Raw genomic sequence first — 22586 nt, 5'->3', positions numbered from 1 at the left:
TCTCATTCCCCTGTGTCTCTCTGACTCTCATTCCCCTGTGTCTCTCTGACTCTCATTCCCCTGTGTCTCTCTGACTCTCATTCCCCTGTGTCTCTCTGACTCTCATTCCCCTGTGTCTCTCTGACTCTCATTCCCCTGTGTCTCTGACTCTCATTCCCCTGTCTCTCTGACTCTCATTCCCCTGTCTCTCTGACTCTCATTCCCCTGTCTCTCTGACTCTCATTCCCCTGTGCCTCTCTGACTCTCATTCCCCTGTGTCTCTCTGACTCTCATTCCCCTGTGTCTCTCTGACTCTCATTCCCCTGTGTCTCTCTGACTCTCATTCCCCTGTGTCTCTATGACTCTCATTCCCCTGTGTCTCTCTGACTCTCATTCCCCTGTCTCTCTGACTCTCATTCCCCTGTCTCTCTGACTCTCATTCCCCTGTGTCTCTCTGACTCTCATTCCCCTGTGTCTCTCTGACTCTCATTCCCCTGTGTCTCTCTGACTCTCATTCCCCTGTGTCTCTCTGACTCTCATTCCCCTGTGTCTCTCTGACTCTCATTCCCATGTATCTCTCTGACTCTCATTCCCCTGTGTCTCTCTGACTCTCATTCCCCTGTGTCTCTCTGACTCTCATTCCCCGGTGTCTCTCTGACTCTCATTCCCCGGTGTCTCTCTGACTCTCATTCCCCTGTCTCTCTGACTCTCATTCCCCTGTCTCTCTGACTCTCATTCCCCTGTCTCTCTGACTCTCATTCCCCTGTGTCTCTCTGACTCTCATTCCCCTGTTTCTCTGACTCTCATTCCCCTGTGTCTCTCTGACTCTCATTCCCCTGTGTCTCTCCGACTCTCATTCCCCTGTGTCTCTGACTCTCATTCCCCTGTGTCTCTGACTCTCATTCCCCTGTCTCTCTGACTCTCATTCCCCTGTCTCTCTGACTCTCATTCCCCTGTCTCTCTGACTCTCATTCCCCTGTCTCTCTGACTCTCATTCCCCTGTGTCTCTCAGACTCTCATTCCCCTGTGTCTCTGACTCTCATTCCCCTGTCTCTCTGACTCTCATTCCCCTGTCTCTCTGACTCTCATTCCCCTGTCTCTCTGACTCTCATTCCCCTGTGTCTCTCTGACTCTCATTCCCCTGTGTCTCTCTGACTCTCATTCCCCTGTGTCTCTCTGACTCTCATTCCCCTGTGTCTCTCTGACTCTCATTCCCCTGTGTCTCTCTGACTCTCATTCCCCTGTCTCTCTGACTCTTATTCCCCTGTCTCTCTGACTCTCATTCCCCTGTCTCTCTGACTCTCATTCCCCTGTGTCTCTCTGACTCTCATTCTACTGTGTCTCTCTGACTCTCATTCCCCTGTGTCTCTCTGACTCTCATTCCCCTGTGTCTCTCTGACTCTCATTCCCCTGTGTCTCCCTGACTCTCATTCCCCTGTGTCTCTCTGACTCTCATTCCCCTGTGTCTCTCTGACTCTCATTCCCATGTGTCTCTCTGACTCTCATTCCCCTGTCTCTCTGACTCTCATTCCCCTGTCTCTCTGACTCTCATTCCCCTGTCTCTCTGACTCTCATTCCCCTGTGTCTCTCTGACTCTCATTCCCCTGTGTCTCTCTGACTCTCATTCCCCTGTGTCTCTCTGACTCTCATTCCCCTGTGTCTCTCTGACTCTCATTCCCCTGTGTCTCTCTGACTCTCATTCCCCTGTCTCTCTGACTCTCATTCCCCTGTCTCTCTGACTCTCATTCCCCTGTCTCTCTGACTCTCATTCCCCTGTGTCTCTCTGACTCTCATTCCCCTGTGTCTCTCTGACTCTCATTCCCCTGTGTCTCTCTGACTCTCATTCCCCTGTGTCTCTCTGACTCTCATTCCCCTGTGTCTCTCTGACTCTCATTCCCCTGTGTCTCTCTGACTCTCATTCCCATGTGTCTCTCTGACTCTCATTCCCCTGTGTCTCTCTGACTCTCATTCCCCTGTGTCTCTCTGACTCTCATTCCCCGGTGTCTCTCTGACTCTCATTCCCCGGTGTCTCTCTGACTCTCATTCCCCTGTCTCTCTGACTCTCATTCCCCTGTCTCTCTGACTCTCATTCCCCTGTCTCTCTGACTCTCATTCCCCTGTGTCTCTCTGACTCTCATTCCCCTGTCTCTCTGACTCTCATTCCCCTGTGTCTCTCTGACTCTCATTCCCCTGTGTCTCTCTGACTCTCATTCCCCTGTGTCTCTCTGACTCTCATTCCCCGGTGTCTCTCTGACTCTCATTCCCCGGTGTCTCTCTGACTCTCATTCCCCTGTCTCTCTGACTCTCATTCCCCTGTCTCTCTGACTCTCATTCCCCTGTCTCTCTGACTCTCATTCCCCTGTGTCTCTCTGACTCTCATTCCCCTGTCTCTCTGACTCTCATTCCCCTGTGTCTCTCTGACTCTCATTCCCCTGTGTCTCTCTGACTCTCATTCCCCTGTGTTTCTGACTCTCATTCCCCTGTGTCTCTGACTCTCATTCCCCTGTGTCTCTGACTCTCATTCCCCTGTCTCTCTGACTCTCATTCCCCTGTCTCTCTGACTCTCATTCCCCTGTCTCTCTGACTCTCATTCCCCTGTCTCTCTGACTCTCATTCCCCTGTGTCTCTCTGACTCTCATTCCCCTGTGTCTCTCTGACTCTCATTCCCCTGTGTCTCTCTGACTCTCATTCCCCTGTGTCTCTCTGACTCTCATTCCCCTGTGTCTCTCTGACTCTCATTCCCCTGTGTCTCTCTGACTCTCATTCCCATGTGTCTCTCTGACTCTCATTCCCCTGTGTCTCTCTGACTCTCATTCCCCTGTGTCTCTCTGACTCTCATTCCCCGGTGTCTCTCTGACTCTCATTCCCCGGTGTCTCTCTGACTCTCATTCCCCTGTCTCTCTGACTCTCATTCCCCTGTCTCTCTGACTCTCATTCCCCTGTCTCTCTGACTCTCATTCCCCTGTGTCTCTCTGACTCTCATTCCCCTGTCTCTCTGACTCTCATTCCCCTGTGTCTCTCTGACTCTCATTCCCCTGTGTCTCTCTGACTCTCATTCCCCTGTGTCTCTCTGACTCTCATTCCCCTGTGTCTCTCTGACTCTCATTCCCCTGTCTCTCTGACTCTCATTCCCCTGTCTCTCTGACTCTCATTCCCCTGTCTCTCTGACTCTCATTCCCCCGTGTCTCTCTGACTCTCATTCCCCTGTGTCTCTCTGACTCTCATTCCCCTGTGTCTCTCTGACTCTCATTCCCCTGTGTCTCTCTGACTCTCATTCCCCTGTGTCTCCCTGACTCTCATTCCCCTGTGTCTCTCTGACTCTCATTCCCCTGTGTCTCTCTGACTCTCATTCCCATGTGTCTCTCTGACTCTCATTCCCATGTGTCTCTCTGACTCTCATTCCCCTGTGTCTCTCTGACTCTCATTCCCCTGTGTCTCTCTGACTCTCATTCCCCTGTGTCTCTCTGACTCTCATTCCCCTGTGTCTCTCTGACTCTCATTCCCCTGTGTCTCTCTGACTCTCATTCCCCTGTGTCTCTCTGACTCTCATTCCCCTGTGTCTCTCTGACTCTCATTCCCCTGTGTCTCTGACTCTCATTCCCCTGTCTCTCTGACTCTCATTCCCCTGTCTCTCTGACTCTCATTCCCCTGTCTCTCTGACTCTCATTCCCCTGTCTCTCTGACTCTCATTCCCCTGTCTCTCTGACTCTCATTCCCCTGTCTCTCTGACTCTCATTCCCCTGTCTCTCTGACTCTCATTCCCCTCTTTCTCTGACTCTCATTCCCCTGTGTTTCTCTGACTCTCATTCCCCTGTGTCTCTCTGACTCTCATTCCCCTGTGTCTCTCTGACTCTCATTCCCCTGTGTCTCTCTGACTCTCATTCCCCTGTGTCTCTCTGACTCTCATTCTCCTGTGTCTCTCTGACTCTCATTCCCCTGTGTCTCTCTGACTCTCATTCCCCTGTGTCTCTCTGACTCTCATTCCCCTGTGTCTCTCTGACTCTCATTCCCCTGTGTCTCTCTGACTCTCATTCCCCTGTGTCTCTCTGACTCTCATTCCCCTGTGTCTCTCTGACTCTCATTCCCCTGTTTCTCTGACTCTCATTCCCCTGTTTCTCTGACTCTCATTCCCCTGTGTCTCTCTGACTCTCATTCCCCTGTGTCTCTCTGACTCTCATTCCCCTGTGTCTCTCTGACTCTCATTCCCCTGTGTCTCTCTGACTCTCATTCCCCTGTGTCTCTCTGACTCTCATTCCCCTGTATCTCTGACTCTCATTCCCCTGTGTCTCTTTAGACAGCCCCGCTGAAGACTGTGGTCTCAAACCAGGCGACCGCATCCTTTTCCTCAATGGACTGGACATGAGGTACATAAACCTGTTATAACTTTACCTTAAGATGCACACAGGACAGTGAGTCAACATAATGAGTTTCAGATATTAATGTCACATGCACAAGTACGGTGAAATGCCTTCCTTGCATTAACCCTAACAATGCAGTAATCAATAACAATGTAATACTAAAAATAACAAAGTAGAACAAAAATAACCAATATATAAAAATAAGAAATAAGAAGAACACAATAAAGTAAGGAAGTAAGTATACTATATAAAGGGTCAGTTCCAGTACCATATGTACAATGTGCAGGGATACTGCAGTGATAGAGGTAGATATGTATAGGGGTAAGGTGACTAGGAATCAGGATATATGGTAAGTGGACTGGTGTGTGTCTGTGCTCACACATATGCATGACTGTAGGAAGTCCTTTCACTCCCTTTAATGCACGTATTATTCCATTTTATTCTGAACATGAAGTCTATGAGTGAACACAGCCTGGGTGGAATCATCTCCCATAGCACAATATCACCCACAGTATCAACCCGCAAATACTTCATTATACCACCCTAGTAACCACGTAAACTAGGGTTTACATGGTGAGTAGTAGAGCGCACTACTGAATTCTGTAGTTAGTAACTCTCTATACCTTTCTGTAGGAGCTGGTCCTATGACAACATCATTGCCGATTGTAGTAGTGAAAGTGACTGTGTGTGTCTTCAGAAACTGTTCCCATGAGAAGGTGGTGTCCATGCTGCAGGGCAGTGGGGCCATGCCCACCCTGGTGGTGGAAGACGGACCCTCTGGTTACTCCCACTCTGACCAGAGTGACCAGGAAGACTCTCCCACAGGCTTGGCCCCTGTCGTGGCCCCCAGGTCCCGCTCCCGCTCCCCGGTCCCCCTCAGCTCCCTGCAGTGGGTGGCTGAGATCCTGCCCCCCAGCATCAGGGTCCATGGTCGCACCTTTAGCCAGCAGCTGGATCATCTCCTGACGGTGCAGGAGAGATACACCATCTGCAAGGCCCTGGAGACCTTCTTCCAACAGAGGTGGGGGGGGGGGGTATGTTTTGGAGGATGGAAAAGGAGTGAGAGAGAGAAAGAGAGAGAGAGAGGGAGAGAGAGAGGCCTTTTATCTCTCCAAATGACAGGAAGGATGATATATTTGTTTGAAATGCGTCAAACATCAAGGGTAAATATTACATTAATTTGATGTTTACCTACCCTAGAGGGGAATTACAGACATTTCTTTACATAATCTGACATTTCCCTAACAAATAACACACCTACCCTTCAATAATACGCTTTAATCCTAATATGGTTCATTACATCTCAATACATGCACTACATGTAAATGATATAATTCGATACATTATATAATGGTAAACTTGTCTAATCTCAAGCAATACATGTTATTTTACAGAGTACAGAATCAAAGAGTCACCAAGACAAATTCCCTATCAACATTACTGAATAGCAATAAACCTTTTCGAAAGTATGATTTTCTTTTCATACTTTTATTTTAGCATGTTTGAGAAAGTAAACTCGCACACCTTAATGTGCTACCAGGTGCATGGAGAAAAAACGTTTTCTTAATAAGAAAAACAACTCCAGCACACTGGTAGGAGTTGAGTTGTACCTCATAGAATGACTTGCACCTCCCTGTAAAATACCCTTATGAAACGTTGGTTAAAAGATCCATTCAGTTATTGGAAGCATCAAGATTACCGGTGTGCTTCAGTTTTTCTTCTTTTTATTTTAGCATGTTTTAAAATACTTTTATTTTAGCAACAAAAAAGACCGATTTTGAGATGTTCAGAAGATATGAGATGTTCAGAAGTGTCTAAAATGGCAGCTCTGCCCTTTTATATATATGTTCAGGAACGTGGACACCCTGATTGTTGATGTGTTCCCGGTGTTGGACACTCCGGCCAAGCAGGTGATCTGGCAGTTCATCTACCAGCTGTTGACCTACGAGGAGCAGGAACACTGTCAGAGCAAGATTTCACGCTTCCTTGGCTTTAAAACCGCAGGTGGGTCAGCTAGCCATTAGCCACATCTCTCTGCCTGCTTGGAATGGGTCTGTTGTGGGTGAGTGAGTTGAGTTAGAGGTGGGGTCTTGGTCTGGTTATGCTCAATGGTTTAGATTTGCATAATTGTTTATCTTCTCTTCCAAAGTGGGTGATTGCTGTTCATCTTGAGAAACAAGGCTAAGACAGCTACATATTACCATGACAAAAACTGACGACTAGAGGATATGTTTATTGTTCAGTGGGTGTTTGGGATATTCTGAGATGTTTCCTTTTGTTATTCTAATTCATTATAATTCTGCTCTCCCTTTCTCTGTGTGTGTGTGTGTGTGTGTGTGTGTGTGTGTGTGTGTGTGTGTGTGTGTGTGTGTGTGTGTGTGTGTGTGTGTGTGTGTGTGTGTGTGTGTGTGTGTGTGTGTATGTGTGTGCGTGCGCAGCGGCAACAGAGCCAGGTGCAGGACAGGAGCACCACAGGAGGAGCAGCTCAGTGCGTGTGTCAGGCACCTCCCACAGAGGCACCGTACAGGAGAGGAGCTCTGATGACTGCATCATCAGAACACACCTGGGAATGGGTACTAAAGTGATCAGCTAAAAAACAATTTGTCCTTATCCTTGATTGGAAGGGGTTCCTCTCAACCAGTCACTCCTGGACTGAGGGTTCGCCTGCTGCTGTTAACAGAGAGCATACACTGACTATACAGAACATTAGGAACACCTGCTTTTTCTATTAAATATGCCAGGTGAATCTAGGTGAAAGCTATGATCCCTTATTGATGTCGCAATCAGTGTAGATGAAGGGGAGGAGACAGGTTAAAGAAGGATTTTTAAGCCTTGAGACAATTGAGACATGGATTGTGTATGTGTGCCATTCAGAGGTGAATGGGCAAGACAACATATTTAAGTGCCTCTGAATGAGGTATGGTAGTAGGTGCCGGGTGCACCGGTTTGTGTCAAGAACTGCAACGCTGCTGGGGTTTTCACGTTCAACAGTTTCCCGTGTGTATCAAGAATGGCCCACCACCCAAAGGACATCCAGTCAACTTGACACGACTGTGGGAAGCATTGGAGTCAACATGGGCCAGCATTCCTGTGGAACGCTTTCAACACCTTGTATAGTCCATACCCAAATGAATTGAGGCTGCTCTGAGGGCAAAGGGGGGGGGGGGGGGGGCAACTCAATATTAGGAAGGTGTCCCTAATGTTTGGTATACCCAGTGTATATCCAAGCCTAGTATTGCATTAAGCCCATCTATACTCTCATAGGGCCAAATCTTAACTTGAGAAATGTATACAGTAACTTGGAATTTAGCACAAACTACACATTGACGCCTATGGGAGATTTGTGCAGAAATTCAAGTTACGGGGTGTAGCGTACAGTAGATCTCAAGTTAGGATCCAGACCACAGTTATCAGACTGGACTACAGTCTCTGTTGCTTCTCCATGCTGTTAACTACATTCTGATGCTTCCTGCTGTCTCCTGCTGTCTCCCCTCCTCTCTGGGCCTGAGAGGAGGAGGATGATCATGAATGCTTGTCCCTGTCCTTCATGTGGACGCAGGGATTCATGTGGCTGCAGCAGGGAGTGGGAGTGGGACACCCGGAGAGAGACAGTGTGGAGATGGCACCTCCTTCCCAGAGTCCCCTGACCTGAATCATGTGGGTATAAAACTGCAACACAATGCTCAGCCATATAGAGCCAGCAGTGCTAGTTATGTGTGTTCGCCAGAGCCGGCTTTTTATAAAGATGCTTTTACCAGTGCTTTTGGAAACACTTTATCTGGACGTCTGCTCATGAACAGTCTGAAAACATTAGTATATAGTTATGTTAACGTTTTAAGCAAGACACATGTGAGGCATGTTGTTTAGGATTTTTACTCAAGGTAAATAATGCTTAACAAACTATCTAGTTATGATTCATAAAGTGTTTATAAGCAGACCTTGTGATAAAGAGTTCCTAGTGCTTTGTGCTAATGGCCTGCTCACACCTACGACCCCTAGATGTCAGGAGTGTACACGGAACTGGAGAGTGTGTACACAGGGAAGAGTGCTGTGAAGGCCATGCAGCAGAATCACAGTCGCTGCTCTCCACTGACCCAGCCTGACCGAGAGGAGCTGGGACAGACTGACGCCTATGGCCAGTCTCCAGCTCGCTCCTCTCTCAGTCAAGGTAGCACAGGTAACACAGACATACACACACACACACACAAACTGTTGACACGGCAACCACTTGAATCCAATGGTCAGTCAATTGTAAAGGTTACAAAAACATTGTCATAAATGTTGTCATTCATACTCACTTCAAGGATGACAAATAAGATAATTTAAGATGGAACCCATTTTGTTTAAAGAGACTTATTTAGTCACAAAGTTTAAAGAGACTTATTTAGTCACAAAGTCCTCTGCTAGACATCTTTGAAATAATGGAGTGTTTCTTTTCCCCTCCCCAGGGAACCGTAAATCAGGTCTGTCTCTGACATGGAAGGAACCTCTACCCGACCCTCTGTATGAGTTCTACCACGGGGGAAACATCCCCTCTCCGGGCAGCGCTGACTCCAATCCCTATGTGAGCCTGGAGAGCCCGCCTCCATCCCCCCAGAACTCTGACGACCCCACCAGCCCCCTGTCCAGACGCAGGAAGCTTTTCACCTTCTCCAGACCCCCCCGGAGCAGGGACACTGACAAGTTCCTGGACGCTCTGAGCGAACAGCTGGGACACCGTGTCACTCTGGTGGAAGACTTCCTCCCTGGAGAGAATGACTATGAGGAGGTGAGAGACAGAGACAGTACATGAAGAGATAGTCACTATGAGGAGGTGAGAGACGGAGACAGTATATGAAGAGATAGTCACTACGAGGAGGTGAGAGACGGAGACAGTATATGAAGAGATAGTCACTATGAGGAGGTGAGAGACGGAGACAGTATATGAAGAGATAGTCACTATGAGGAGGTGAGAGACGGAGACAGTATATGAAGAGATAGTCACTATGAGGAGGTGAGAGACGGAGACAGTATATGAAGAGATAGTCACTATGAGGAGGTGAGAGACGGAGACAGTATATGAAGAGATAGTCACTATGAGGAGGTGAGATACGGAGACAGTATATGAAGAGATAGTCACTATGAGGAGGTGAAAGACGGAGACAGTATATGAAGAGATAGTCACTATGAGGAGGTGAGAGACGGAGACAGTATATGAAGAGATAGGCCCTATAAGGAGGTGAGAGAGCCACTGTGGACCCAAACACACAAAAAAAGCTGGAAAAATATATATATTGGACAGAACACACGTTAGGCTATTGTGACACAGTCAGTTGGGTCACTTAGTTGGGTTGTTGATGCTGGGTTATTGAGCCATAGGTCAGATCTGAAGACTAGAGGTGTGGCTTAGTAGGGGCGAGGCTTTCAAATAGTTATTTCAAATACTTATTCCGGTTCATGTTGTGTTGTACAGTATTGTCATCACATGTTGAGGTTGAGCACTGAGACTTTTGTAGCTTTTATGAGGCTTACTCAAGAGAATGATATGCCTATAAACATATCCAAATCTAGGGAGAGTTACCACTTTGTTATAATATTTAAATAATAATGTTTTTACATTATATAAAAATATCTAATTAGCAAAGTTATTGAAGGAACATTTTAATTTGCAGTGTACAAACTTAACATGATGAACAGGAACAACATTTACTATCACGGGTGGCTAAGAATACCTATCTGCAAGCCACGCCACCAATAGGCCACACCTCCTGAAAATAACAGGATCACCCAAATATGACCCAACATGTGTTCTGTCCACTATTTACCCAGCACTGGGTTGTTTTTAACACAGCATTTTTTTAAGTGTACCAGATCAAATTCATTGAGTGCAGAAACAGTCATGTCCAACAAGTTATTCAATTATCTACAGTACAGTATAAGAAATCTGATGTTTACTAACATGATACAGATGATACAGTAAATGTAGTTATTGCGTGAACAGATATTTATGGGAATGGTTTCCATGGTTTCTGAAGAAAAGCAGTGCATATGAATAGGAAATGATTACATGCATTATCGTTGTACAATGAAGGTTGATTATAAGGTGTGTCTGAAGAATGGTTACAAGATGTAAATCAGATGACATGGTGTGTCTGATTAGAAGGTGTGAGACTGATGATTATCTGCTGTGTCCAGATGAGTTTCCAGGATGAGCAGGAGGTGAGCTACCTCCCCCGTCAGCTGAGCAGTGCCAGCAGTGAGGACATCAGCAGCAACGATGAGGCCACCTCCCCCACATACTCCTCCGGGTCAGAACACATCCCCATCCCCCCACCCCCGCAGAGCGCCCCGCCACCCCCGCCCTTACCCACCCCCTTACCCCCGCCACCCTTCGGCTTCTCCGACCCCCTCCCCATTACCCCTGTCCTCTCCCACTTCTCCCCAGAACACATCCCCCGGGCGCGCATGTCCTTCCAGCCGCAGCACCCCATCATCCCCCCTCCCCCGCCTCCTCCACGGGCCTTCACGTACAACAGGCCGTCCCTACACAAGGTGCTGCCGACCAGAGATGAGCTACAGGGCTGTGTCCACCACCAGGCTACTCAGATGACTCTCCCCCTGGGCCCTCGCTACTCTCCCCAGCCTTCTCGCCCCAGGAACCTGCCCCGCCAGGCCAGCCAGCCTCAGCCCCTGACCCAGCCCATCCTATGTCCCCAGCCCTCCCCTCAGCCCAACAGGCAAAGCCAGCTCACCCTCCAGAGGCACCAACAGCTTCACCACCAGCCCTACCAGCCCCAGCTGAGCCACAGCCTGCCCCCTCAAGCCCCTCACCTGTCCCAGCCCCAGAGTCACCCTCCCCAGCCCCCTCACTCACAGACCTATGAGACCCCTATCTCAGTGTCAGAACTCCAGAAACACAAGGTCCCCCCACCACCCCCTCCACCACTGCCTCCCCCCTGCGACCCGCCTCCGCTGCCCAATTCCAGTCCCTGTGCTGGGGACACCAACTACATGAGTGTGAAGAGACTGCGCTGGGAGCAGGTGGAGAACTCTGAGGGAACCATCTGGGGACAGGCATGTGTCGAGTCTATTGTACTAACCCTGAACCTGGAATCAGTACTGTTTGTTGTTGTTGTGTTAAGAAATGTATTGACAGGTGAGATACTTTGTCTGCTTTAGCTTGGAGAGGACCCCGACTATGACAAACTGAGTGACATGGTGAAATATCTCGATCTAGAGATGCACTTTGGTACCCAACGGAGTTCCAGTAAGTTTTTATTCTGATCTCTTCATCAAACATCTCACTTCATAGTCATATCATATCATGTATTCATATCACTGGTTCTGTTGATAACACTTTTAAATATTGTCCTTATACCCTCATAGTCAGATTGTGTATTTATTTGATCTTTATTTAACAGGGAGTCCCATTGAGACCAAGGTCTCTTTTGCCAGGGAACACTGCATATACTGTATAATGCAATATAATGATTTGGTTTCATAGCTGTGGAAGAGTACATTGCTTTCATTAATTCAACATGACTTGTTTTGTGTTTCATGGTGTCAGTGTATTGCTGATTTTCCATGTTGTTCTTATGCCTTCACAGCTCACCAAGTTGTCCCATGGAGTCTACTAAGCGCGTCTATTCACCTGCTCATCAAATTAATTCTCCATAAAGCACCCCGTACCATCCCCTCTCTTCTCTCATTACCCATCCACCTTTAGTGCCTGTTAGTGTTTCCAACCCTGGTGCCTGGAGAGCAGCGTCCTTACACTGTGATTAAATGTGTCAGTCTCTCTTCCAGAGCCAGCCTTCCTGCCCGAGAGCTTTAAAAAGAAAGACGTGGTGGAGATTCTGTCTCATAAGAAAGCCTACAACGCCTGTGAGTATGACCCTGGCCTTGGTCCCCAGGGATCTGAACCCTGACCGTGGCCTTGGTCCCCAGGGATCTGAACTATGACCGTGGCCTTGGTCCCTAAGGATCTGAACCCTGACCGTGGCCTTGGTCCCTAAGGATCTGAACCCTGACCGTGGCCTTGGTCCCCAGGGATCTGAACTATGACCGTGGCCTTGGTCCCAAGGGATCTGAACCCTGACCCTGGCCTTGGTCCCAAGGGATCTGAACCCTGACCGTGGCCTTGGTCCCAAGGGATCTGAACCCTGACCCTGGCCTTGGTCCCAAGGGATCTGAACCCTGACCCTGGCCTTGGTCCCAAGGGATCTGAACTATGACCCTGGCCTTGGTCCCTATGGATCTGAACTATGACCCTGGCCTTGGTCCCAAGGGATCTGAACCCTGACCGTGGCCTTGGTCCCCAGGGATCTGAACTATGACCCTGGCCTTGGTCCCTAAGGATCTGAACTATGACCCTGGCCTTGGTCCCAAGGGATCTGAACCCTGACCGTGGCCTTGGTCCCCAGGGATCTGAACTATGACCCTGGCCTTGGTCCCTAGGGATCTGAACTATGACCCTGGCCTTGGTCCCCAGGGATCTGAACTATGACCCTGGCCTTGGTCCCTAGGGATCTGAACTATGACCCTGGCCTTGGTCCCTAGGGATCTGAACTATGACCCTGGCCTTGGTCCCTAGGGATCTGAACTATGACCCTGGCCTTGGTCCCTAGGGATCTGAACTATGACCCTGGCCTTGGTCCCTAGGGATCTGAACTATGACCCTGGCCTTGGTCCCCAGGGATCTGAACCATGACCCTGGCCTTGGCCCCCAGGAACCTTTATCTCAATGATCTGAACAGACCCTCTAGGGCCAGGTGGCTCTCAGATTCAAACACAGGTTCTCTGATTTCAACAGAAACATGTTGTTGTTGTTGTTTATCAATGAAGGTCTGTTTTTATTGTATATGACTGTTTTGTGTGAACCCCAGAAAGAGTATCAGTTGCTAATGTAACAGCTAATGGGGTCCAAATAAACAGTTATAAACTGGGTGGTTCAAGCCCTGAATGCTGATTGTCTGACACCACGGTATGACAAAACATTTATTTTACTGCTCTAATTACGTTGGTAACCAGTTTATAATAGAGATTAGTCACCTCTGGGGTTTGTTGTATATGACCAATTGACCAATAGACCTCCACGTTGCGTTGTGTCTAAGAACAGCTCTTAGCCGTGGTATATTGGCCATATACAACACCCCCTCAGGCCTTATTTCTTAAATAAACCTCCTCTCCTCCATCCATTTATTCCACGCCTCCTCTCCCCAGCCATCCTGATCGCCCACCTGAAGCTGTCTCCAGGTGAGCTGCGCCAGGTGCTGATGACTATGAGCACCGACAGACTGGAGCCGGCCCACATCAAGCAGCTGCTGCTCTACGCCCCCGATGACCAGGAAGTCAAACAGTACCAATGCTTCGACCAGAACTCCGCCAAACTCAGCAACCCTGACCAGTTTGTCCTGCAGGTAACTGAGACACTGTTGTGTCAATGTTTCCCAAATGGTTGGTCGAAACCACATATTGGCCCGCCAGTCCCTCTAGGCCAGGGATCATCAACTAGATTCAGCCGCAGACCGATTTGGTTGGGGGGCCGGAACATAATTACAAATAATTTGTAGACTGCAAATTAACTGCAAGAAGCCCAAACAGATATATTTGTCTAAAACATGATAATTTCAAACCTTGCTTACATTTATATACGATCACGTGTCCCTCTATTATGGGTGGGAATACTTTGGGAAAAGAGTTCCAGAAAACCAAATAAAACCAGTTGGGGATCCTGGTCTAGACTGACGCTAGAATGTTTAAAAAAATACATTTCAGTATTTTACTGAATACTATACACTCTTAGAAAAAAAAGTTTCCAAACGGGTTCTTCGGCTATCCCCATAGGAGAACCATTTTGGTTCCATATGGAACCATTTTCCGTTCCAGGTAGAATCCTTTTAGGTTCCATGTAGAACCCTCTGTGGAAAGAATTCTACATAGAACCCAAAAGGGTTATACCTGGAACCAAAAAGGGTTCTTCAAAGGGTTCTCCTATGGGGACAGCCGAACCCTTTTAGGTTCTAGATAGCACCTTTTTTTCTAAGAGTGTAGTACTAGTTTACTACAGTAACATGTTACTTTACTACCAATAGTAACAGTATTTTTCAAGTTCATAATCTGTGTGTGCCCAGATGCTGATGGTCCCTGAGTATAAGACTCGTCTGCGGAGCCTCTATTTTAAGACAACCCTGCAGGAGAAGACAGAGGAGATGAAGGCTGGATACGAATGGATCTACAGGGCCTCGGTAGAACTCAGGAGCAGCAAGAAACTGGCCAAGATCCTCGAGGTAATACAACTACTGTAACTCGCACTCCCTGAGAGTGGAATACAGTAGCTTAATGGTTGAGAACAGGGAAACAGCTCTCTTGTTTATTTCATATTATTTATGTGTCTCTGCTGTCATAATCTAAGGTTATTAAAGAAGATGCATTGTGTGTAAAATCGTATAGGATAAGGTAATAAGATACAGACTCAGAGGTATGCATAATGTGGTGATAGCGTTGTGTTACCGGTAAACTGTTTCTGAACCTCTGTTTCTGTCTGCAGTTTGTGCTGGCAATGGGGAATTACCTGAACAATGGTCAACCCAAGACAAACAAAACCACTGGCTTTAAGATCAACTTTCTCACCGAGGTATGAATGGATGTTCATTCTCTAACTGATTATGCTTTAGCCCCATTTGTCTTTTTGGGATTTGTGTTGTCTTTGCCTTGGAGTTGACCTCTTTCTAATGCCAAATTCTATCTCACCTTCCTTCTTACAGCTCAGCACCACTAAAACGGTGGATGGTAAATCCACCTTCCTCCACATTCTTGCCAAATCGCTATGCCAACACTTCCCAGAACTGTTGAACTTTGCCAGGGACCTCACAACCGTGCCACTCGCAGCCAAAGGTACAGTAAGACAACACCAGACAATGCTCTTTACATGGCTCTGTCCGTCAGCAGGACTCTGAGGTTCACTAGCAGAATGCATTAGTTCCATTTAGTACATTACAATATGTACTACAAGTCATGTCCTTATCAGTTTCCTGATAATCAGTTTCCTGATAGTTACTTTTCAATATTCAGCTATGCCTTACAGCAGTTATCTCATAAGACTGAAATACTACAACATTTATAATGAATGGCATTGGCATTTGACACTATGCATTGGATTCGTCTCATACAAATCAAATCAAACTTTATTTATCACATGCGCCGAATACAACAAGTGTAGACTTTACCGTGAAATGCTTACTTACAAGCCCTTAACCAACAGTGCAGTTCAAGAAGAAGAAAATATTGACCAAGTAGGCTATAATAAAAAGTAACACAATAAGAATAACAATAACGAGGCTATATACAGGTGGCACCGGTACCGAGTCTGTGTGCAGGGGTACAGGCTAGTTTAGGTAATCTGTACATGTAGGTGGGGACGAAGTGACTATGCATAGGTAACAAACAAACAGCGAGTAGCAGCAGTGTACAAGGGGGGGAGGGTCAATGTAAACTGTTCGGTGTAGCTGTGTACAGATTGTACAAGTCATACTGCATGGTTTTCTATTGAACTTTCTCTGCAGTGAATCAGCGTATCCTGACAGCTGAGCTGGCTGACCTTCACTCCACCATCCAGGACATCAGGACAGCTTGTCAGAAGATCCCTGCCACGGCCGAGGATCACTTCGCTGCCGTCATGACTGTATCCTTCTATCAACAACAAAGCCCTTCACATGATTTCACGCGAACAGTAACACACTGTAGTAGTAATTACACTGTAATAGTCTGCATGTTGGGAAAGTGATAGTAAGTAAGCGTTTCACAGTAAAGTCTACACCTGTTGTATTCAGTGTAATGGGCAAATAAAATGTGATTTAATTTAATTACACCATTGGTCAGTATGTTACTAGTCAGAATGTGTCACTGTGCTTCGAATGGTCTGACAGTTGACAGTTTGACCCTTGACCCTGAAGATAAAGGGCTTCCTGGAGAACAGTCACCCAGTGGTTCAGTCTCTGGACTCTCTGCAGCTGAGAGCCATGGACGAGTTCACTAAGGTGGCCTCGTACTTCGGAGAGGACAGCAAGGCCACCTCCACTGAGGCCTTCTTCGCCATTTTTGCTGAGTTTACTTCCAAGTTTGAGGTGAGCCAGTAGCCATAGTGATGCCCTTGACAGGTCTCTGACCGAACAATTTGACAGCATTCAAATGCGTCTGTGACTCAAGTACGATGATTGGTTCTGTTTTCCAGAGAGCACTGAATGAGACCCAGGCCACTGAGAACCCCTGCAGCCCCAGAGTGCCCTCTCCCCTGGCCTGGTAGAATAAGACCCAGGCCACTGAGAACCCCTGCAGCCCCAGAGTGCCCTCTCCCCTGGCCTGGTAGAATAAGACCCAGGCCACTGAGAACCCCTGCAGCCCCAGAGTGCCCTCTCCCCTGGCCTGGTAGAATAAGACCCAGGCCACTGAGAACCCCTGCAGCCCCAGAGTGCCCTCTCCCCTGGCCTGGTAGAGACTGGATAGCTCCTCTGCTCTCCTGAACCAAAGTGCCAAGACAACACAAAGAAACAGTCACAGCTACTGGGACACAAACAACATGATCTTCAACACTGCGGAATGCCGTAGGGCCAGGAGTTTTTCCTGACCATGTGATCTGACCAAAAGAACTCTCAGCCAAAGGGTCCAGAGTTTTTCCTGGGAAGGTCAAGTAGCTCTATATGTTCAGATAACATGAGTATATCTTTTATATTGGATTGTATTAAATTGAAATGATAATGGAATTGTAAAGATAAAGCATAGATGTACAGGTAACTGCCAAAATAAATGAAACACCAACATAAAGTGTTTTAATAGGGCGTTGGGCAACCACGAGCCAGAACAGCTTCAATGCACCTTGGCTTAAATTCTACAAGTTGTTATAACTATATTTGAGGGATGCTACACCATTCTTCCATGAGATATTCCGTCTTTTGGTGTTTTGTTGACGGTTGTGGAAAACACTGTCTCATGTGCTGCTCCAGAATCTCCCATAAGTGTTCAATTGGGTTGAGATCTGGTGACTGACAGTGACACATACACACACAGCCACACACACACACACACACTTTAGCCATGGTAGCCGTAATAATGGGCAACTGGGCATTTTTATACATGACCCTAAGCATCATGGGATGTTAATTGCTTAATTAACTCAGGAACCACACCTGTGTGGAAGCACCTGTTATCAGTATACTTTGTATCCTTCATTTCCTCAAGTGTTTCCTTTATTTTTGGTAGTTGCCTGTATATGTAAATGACCATGACATTTTAGATGGCCGATAGTCAAGACATATATGAATTTTATCTAGAGCTGAGCGCTATTTTTACAGATGGACTTGATCTGCAAAGTGTCCTACAACAGAAACACATAATCACTGCCTCGTAGATTGTGATGATAGAATGCTGTATAAACTTACCTAGAAGCATTACATTGGCATGACAAACGTACTGTGAATTGTTATTACAACATTTAGAAGCTTTCTGGTGCCAATGTAATTGCAGTCATCCTAACATTTGGCATTTCAAAACTTGCTCTGGGCAGGGGAAACAAAAATAATACCACTCTCCTAAGTGTTTTAAAAGTGTTTTACAGTATGAAGAGCATACATGAAATACAAGGGTTAACCCACTGGGGCTAATATATGAATAGCTGCTAACTGAAAGACATCAATCCATTTTAGCATTGAGTGGTCCAGGCGGCTCTTGCGGTCACTGTGGTTGTTACTGATGAACCGTCCATTCCACTGCCATAACTTTCACCTGTATCAACAGTCTTGTTTTAGAACAAATATTCACTGTTTGCTAGTGTGTATTTAAAGCTGTTTTTAATGTATTTAATGTGTTTCTACTTTCCCTCCATAATTCCTTTTCACATATACATTTCGTCAGAGCTGCCATCATGAAAATACAAACATATTTATTTACAGACCTGTTGTACCAGGCTTGCAATTTGTCATCATGTTAAAAAAGACACGGCTACATATTTAAATCTTGCCACAAGTGCAGTACCGTTTTATGACAAGCATTTGCATGTTGCTATCTATAGGTGTTAAATTGATTGTACATCTGGATTTGTTTACTTTTATTGTATTCTCACAAGTTGGGTCTAAAATGTAGACCTATTATAACTCTAGATCAATTTAAGTTTGTTAATGTATTTAAATGTTCATTTTGTATAGCTTAAGTGTGTTTTGTCTATGTTTTCATTGATATTAATGGAGTACTTTGTATAGTTCAAAATGTATTTACTTTTTATGTTGGCCATGTGGTTCCTTCTGGATCAGTTGTACTTGTTTTGGATCTATAAAAATACATAAATGCTTGACAAATAAACTGCCTGATACCCACGAGCTTCTTTTGAGCCAAAGACGATCATGGACTGGACCAAATTAAGTGAAGTTTGTCGCGTGGTGGTGCAATTGCCATAGTAACGGAAAATGGCAGTACATCCTTTGCCGTCATCTCTACCTGGCAGCGTCAATCCGTATTTCAACGCCTACAAAAACTCGCTTTTTGCCGATGTCGAAAAACAGAAAACAACCTGCAAAGTAAGGCTGAAGACTTGAAGAAATTATTATGTGATAGAAGTTTCCAAACAGGACGCGCGATGGCGCGCTAACGTACAAATTTGGGTTCACGATCAGCATCCCTTCAATGAATGAAGGTTTTTAGCAGTGAGTGCGTCTAAAATCAGCTTGTTTCTGTCTTGCGTTTGTAGAAACGTTTTATCCACAGGCTGGTGTATGTAGCGACGAGAAAGCTAAACGCTGACGATAAACAGAGTGCAATTGCAGGTAAAAAAAAAAATGTTAAATCTTAGCCAGAATGTATTTCGGGAGAATGAGTTACTCACTGTCGTGATTGTCTTCATTCCAGAATACTATGAGCAATTTTTGTCGAAATTCCAGAAAAACACACAGACTGAGAAAGTCACTGGCATACTGCTATTATATCCCAAAAGTATCATTCATTTGATGGAGGTATGTGGAGAATTAACAATTTTACCTTGCTTACAAGTGTTGGTGTATCATCTATAATAGCCTATTGCTATTTGTATTATTAAAATAATTTATTTGGTTTTAGTCCTCTTCAGAAGTTCTCCACATGATTCTGGAAGATCTGAATGACATGGAGAAAAGCCCAAAGTAAGATTTCGTCTGACTCCTGCCCATTGGAGACATATGGTCCTTGCTTTGCTCTGATATCTGACTGGATTTTTTTTGCCCAGCTGCCCACTGAAGGAGGTGCGTATCCTGGTGGTGTCTCATTGTGTGCTGAGACGTATGTTCCCGTTGTGGGGCTACCGCTTCGTGACGCTGCCCCTCAGCCTCCAGGACCCCAACCCACAGACCCAGCCCGTGGAGACCCTAGTCCCAGACAGCCTGGCCATGATCTACAAGATGTGTGTGTGTCTACTCAAACGCAGGGTAAAGGAGATGCTTAACACTGTTGGTGGTGAATGTCCACATCTTTGTTACATGTCTGTCCATGCCAATTTTAAGACAAATCCATCCTTTCCTTTGTAAGGTATTTTGATATGATACAAAGCCCTCCACATGAGAGGAGTGTCAAGCCTGTTGGTGTTTATGTGGTTCTATAGAGTATTTGTTCAGTGTGTGTTGTTCTATAGGGTAGCTGTTCAGTGTGTGTTGTTCTATAGGGTAGCTGTTCAGTGTGTGTTGTTCTATAGGGTAGCTGTTCAGTGCGTGTTGTTCTATAGGGTAGCTGTTCAGTGTGTGTGTTGTTCTATAGGGTAGCTGTTCAGTGTGTGTTGTTCTATAGGGTAGCTGTTCAGTGCGTGTTGTTCTATAGGGTAGCTGTTCAGTGCGTGTTATGTTGCTCTATAGCAGGGGTGGGCTACTCCAGTCCTCGGGGCCTGATTGGTGTCACACTTTTTCTCCATCCCTAGCAAACACAGCTGGATAATCAAATTGCATTCTAAACTGAAGATCATGATTAGGTGATTATTGGAGTCAGGTGTGTTGTTGTGACACCAATCAGGCTCTCGAGGACTGGAATTGCACACCCCTGCTCTATAGGGTAGCTGATCAGTGTGTGTTATGTTGCTCTGTAGCAGGGGTATTCAACTCTTTTTTTTTTTTTTTTTTTTTTTTTTTTTTTGGGGGGGGTGGATCAGCTTAATATTGCGGAAAGAATGTTGCTTCCAATGTAATTGTCTGCATCATTTCCAATCCCCCATATTTTTTGGGGTAAATATATATATCCATTCACGCATGCATACATATACACATATATACATACACATACATACTTTTTTTAAGGAGTATACCTTTATTATTATTCCCCGCAAACCCTACCACCGATCCCCCAATTGGAGTAAACTGATAAACATTTCTGTTTTTACCTTCAATTTATACATCTTATACACATTTTACAGACACAGTCTACTTTATAATAGTTCTCTCTTGTTTGTTCTTAGTCCTTCCTCTATTTCTGTTGTCCATCCAGTTTGATTTCCACTTGTAACTGTGCTATTTCACAATAGCTCCGCACCTATACACATTTCACAGATCCCGTATGCCCTACATTGTTTATCTTGTTATTAGTCCCACCCTTCAGCTCCACTCAACTCTTACCATATGATTTTTTTGTTGTTGTATTTGACTCCCTTTTTCTCCCCAATTTCGATCTTGTCTCATCACTGCAACTCCCCAATGGGGTCGAGAGAGGCGAAGGCCGAGTCATGCGTCCTCCGAAACATAACCCGCCAAGCCACCTTTCTTAACACTCGCCAGCTTTACCTGGAAGCCAGCTGCACCAATGTGTTGGAGGAAACACCGTTCAACTGACTACCGTTGTCAGCCTGCAGGTGCCTGGCCCACCACAAGGAGTCGCTAGAGCGCGATATGCCAAGTAAAGGCCCCTCGGCCAAACCCTCCCCTTACCTGGACGACGCTGGGCCAATTGTGCGCCACTCTATGGGACTCCCGGTCATGGACGGTTGTGACACAGCCTGGGATTAAACCCAGGTCTGTAGTGACGACTTAGAACGCTGCGCCACTCGGGAGGCTGGTGTCCCAGGTCTAAATCAGTCAATCAAACAATGAAAAAATGTAGTGGAACTGACTTCGATGTCCCAAGTTGTTTGAGGGTTCCAGCTGTTCAGTGTGTGTGCGCTGTTCTATAGGGTAGCTGTTCAGTGTGTGTGTGCTGTTCTATAGAGTAGCTGTTCAGTGTGTCTGTGTGCTGTTCTATAGGGTAGCTGTTCGTTGTGTGTGTGTTGTTCAAATCTATAGGGTAGCTGTTCTATGTGTGTGTGTGTGTGTTATAGGGTAGCTGTTCAGTGTGTGTGTGTGTGTGTGTGTTATAGGGTAGCTGTTCAGTGTCTGTGTGCTGTTCTATAGGGTAGCTGTTCAGCGTGTGTGTGTGTGCTGTTCTATAGGGTAGCTGTTCAGTGTGTGTGTGTTCAAATCTATAGGGTAGCTGTTCTGTGTGTGTGTGTGTGTGTTACATGGTAGCTGTTCAGTGTGTGTGTGTGTGTGTTATAGGGTAGCTGTTCAGCGTGTGTGTGCTGTTCTATAGGGTAGCTGTTCAGTGTGTTTGTGTTCAAATCTATAGGGTAGCTGTTCAGTGTGTGTGTGTGTGTGTTACATGGTAGCTGTTCAGTGTGTGTGTGTGTGTGTGTGTTATAGGGTAGCTGTTCAACGTGTGTGTGCTGTTCTATAGGGTAGCTGTTCAGTGTGTGTGTGTTCAAATCTATAGGGTAGCTGTTCAGTGTGTGTGTGTGTGTTACAGGGTAGCTGTTCAGTGTGTGTGTGTTACAGGGTAGCGGTTCAGGCCAGGATGATCAGGAGCAGGCTCTTCGGTTAGAGGAGGATACAGTCATCTACCTCTGTCAGAGTACAGTGCTGCACTCCCCATCCACCTTCCTACAAACCTACACCAAGGCTACCAACATCCTCATGGATTCCGGTAATTGCTTTGTGTGCGTTTTATCTAGGGCTAGATCCGCATTATAGCGCGATTGAAATTTAAAGGTAATTGCCGATTGAGCTGACATATGCAGTATTTACCGTGATGCAGTAACATTGCCTTTAAATGTAAATCACACTATAGCGCAGATCTTCCGCGATCCGGATTGAATGTAGACCTGTCTGGAATCAAAATCATCAAAATAAATGTTGTATTATTTTAGAAATCGTGTGGCCGACACACCGCAGACTTTACTGGTAGCAGGAGAATGAAGAAATGACTACTAGACATTCGTCCTCCCATCAGTAACACCAAATA

At 46.2% G+C, this 22586-nt stretch overlaps 2 protein-coding genes across 3 annotated transcripts in view; both read left to right on the top strand.

Annotated features, from left to right (window-relative positions):
* Positions 1–18668, top strand: part of LOC129862048 (delphilin-like) — a 70402-nt gene extending 51734 nt beyond the window's left edge. For both annotated transcript variants that reach the window (XM_055933377.1, XM_055933385.1), the window contains 17 exons: positions 4274–4343; positions 5035–5358; positions 6190–6341; positions 6776–6910; positions 7897–7994; positions 8337–8514; positions 8786–9105; positions 10512–11390; positions 11496–11583; positions 12111–12200; positions 13539–13735; positions 14450–14605; positions 14866–14952; positions 15083–15212; positions 15881–15999; positions 16277–16441; positions 16549–18668. In XM_055933377.1, the coding sequence (XP_055789352.1) occupies positions 4274–4343; positions 5035–5358; positions 6190–6341; positions 6776–6910; positions 7897–7994; positions 8337–8514; positions 8786–9105; positions 10512–11390; positions 11496–11583; positions 12111–12200; positions 13539–13735; positions 14450–14605; positions 14866–14952; positions 15083–15212; positions 15881–15999; positions 16277–16441; positions 16549–16620 (3260 nt within the window). In that variant the 3' untranslated portion in view covers positions 16621–18668. The remainder of the gene's footprint in view (positions 1–4273; positions 4344–5034; positions 5359–6189; positions 6342–6775; positions 6911–7896; positions 7995–8336; positions 8515–8785; positions 9106–10511; positions 11391–11495; positions 11584–12110; positions 12201–13538; positions 13736–14449; positions 14606–14865; positions 14953–15082; positions 15213–15880; positions 16000–16276; positions 16442–16548) is intronic.
* Positions 18669–18872: 204 nt separating this feature from the next.
* Positions 18873–22583, top strand: LOC129855232 (testis-expressed protein 47-like). The gene is made up of 6 exons (XM_055922698.1): positions 18873–19129; positions 19212–19315; positions 19419–19480; positions 19564–19762; positions 22121–22268; positions 22492–22583. Exons 2-6 carry the CDS (start codon positions 19310–19312, stop codon positions 22527–22529), a joined length of 453 nt encoding a protein of 150 aa, XP_055778673.1. The 5' UTR covers positions 18873–19129; positions 19212–19309; the 3' UTR covers positions 22530–22583.
* The last annotated feature ends 3 nt before the right edge of the window (positions 22584–22586 follow it).

The sequence above is a fragment of the Salvelinus fontinalis genome, chromosome 1 (assembly GCF_029448725.1).
Source record: "Salvelinus fontinalis isolate EN_2023a chromosome 1, ASM2944872v1, whole genome shotgun sequence".
Lineage (NCBI taxonomy): Eukaryota > Metazoa > Chordata > Actinopteri > Salmoniformes > Salmonidae > Salvelinus > Salvelinus fontinalis.
The sequence above is the reverse complement of the archived record's forward strand: the minus strand, read 5'-3'. Positions and strand labels throughout refer to the sequence as shown.

What these genes read in the sequence shown, in the direction of transcription:
- LOC129855232 (XM_055922698.1), top strand. An exon ending in GACATGGAGAAAAGCCCAAA is followed by an intron (nt 19,481 to 19,563) that starts GTAAGATTTCGT and finishes TTTTTTGCCCAG; the next exon opens with CTGCCCACTGAAGGAGGTGC. An exon ending in CAACATCCTCATGGATTCCG is followed by an intron (nt 22,269 to 22,491) that starts GTAATTGCTTTG and finishes GTATTATTTTAG; the next exon opens with AAATCGTGTGGCCGACACAC.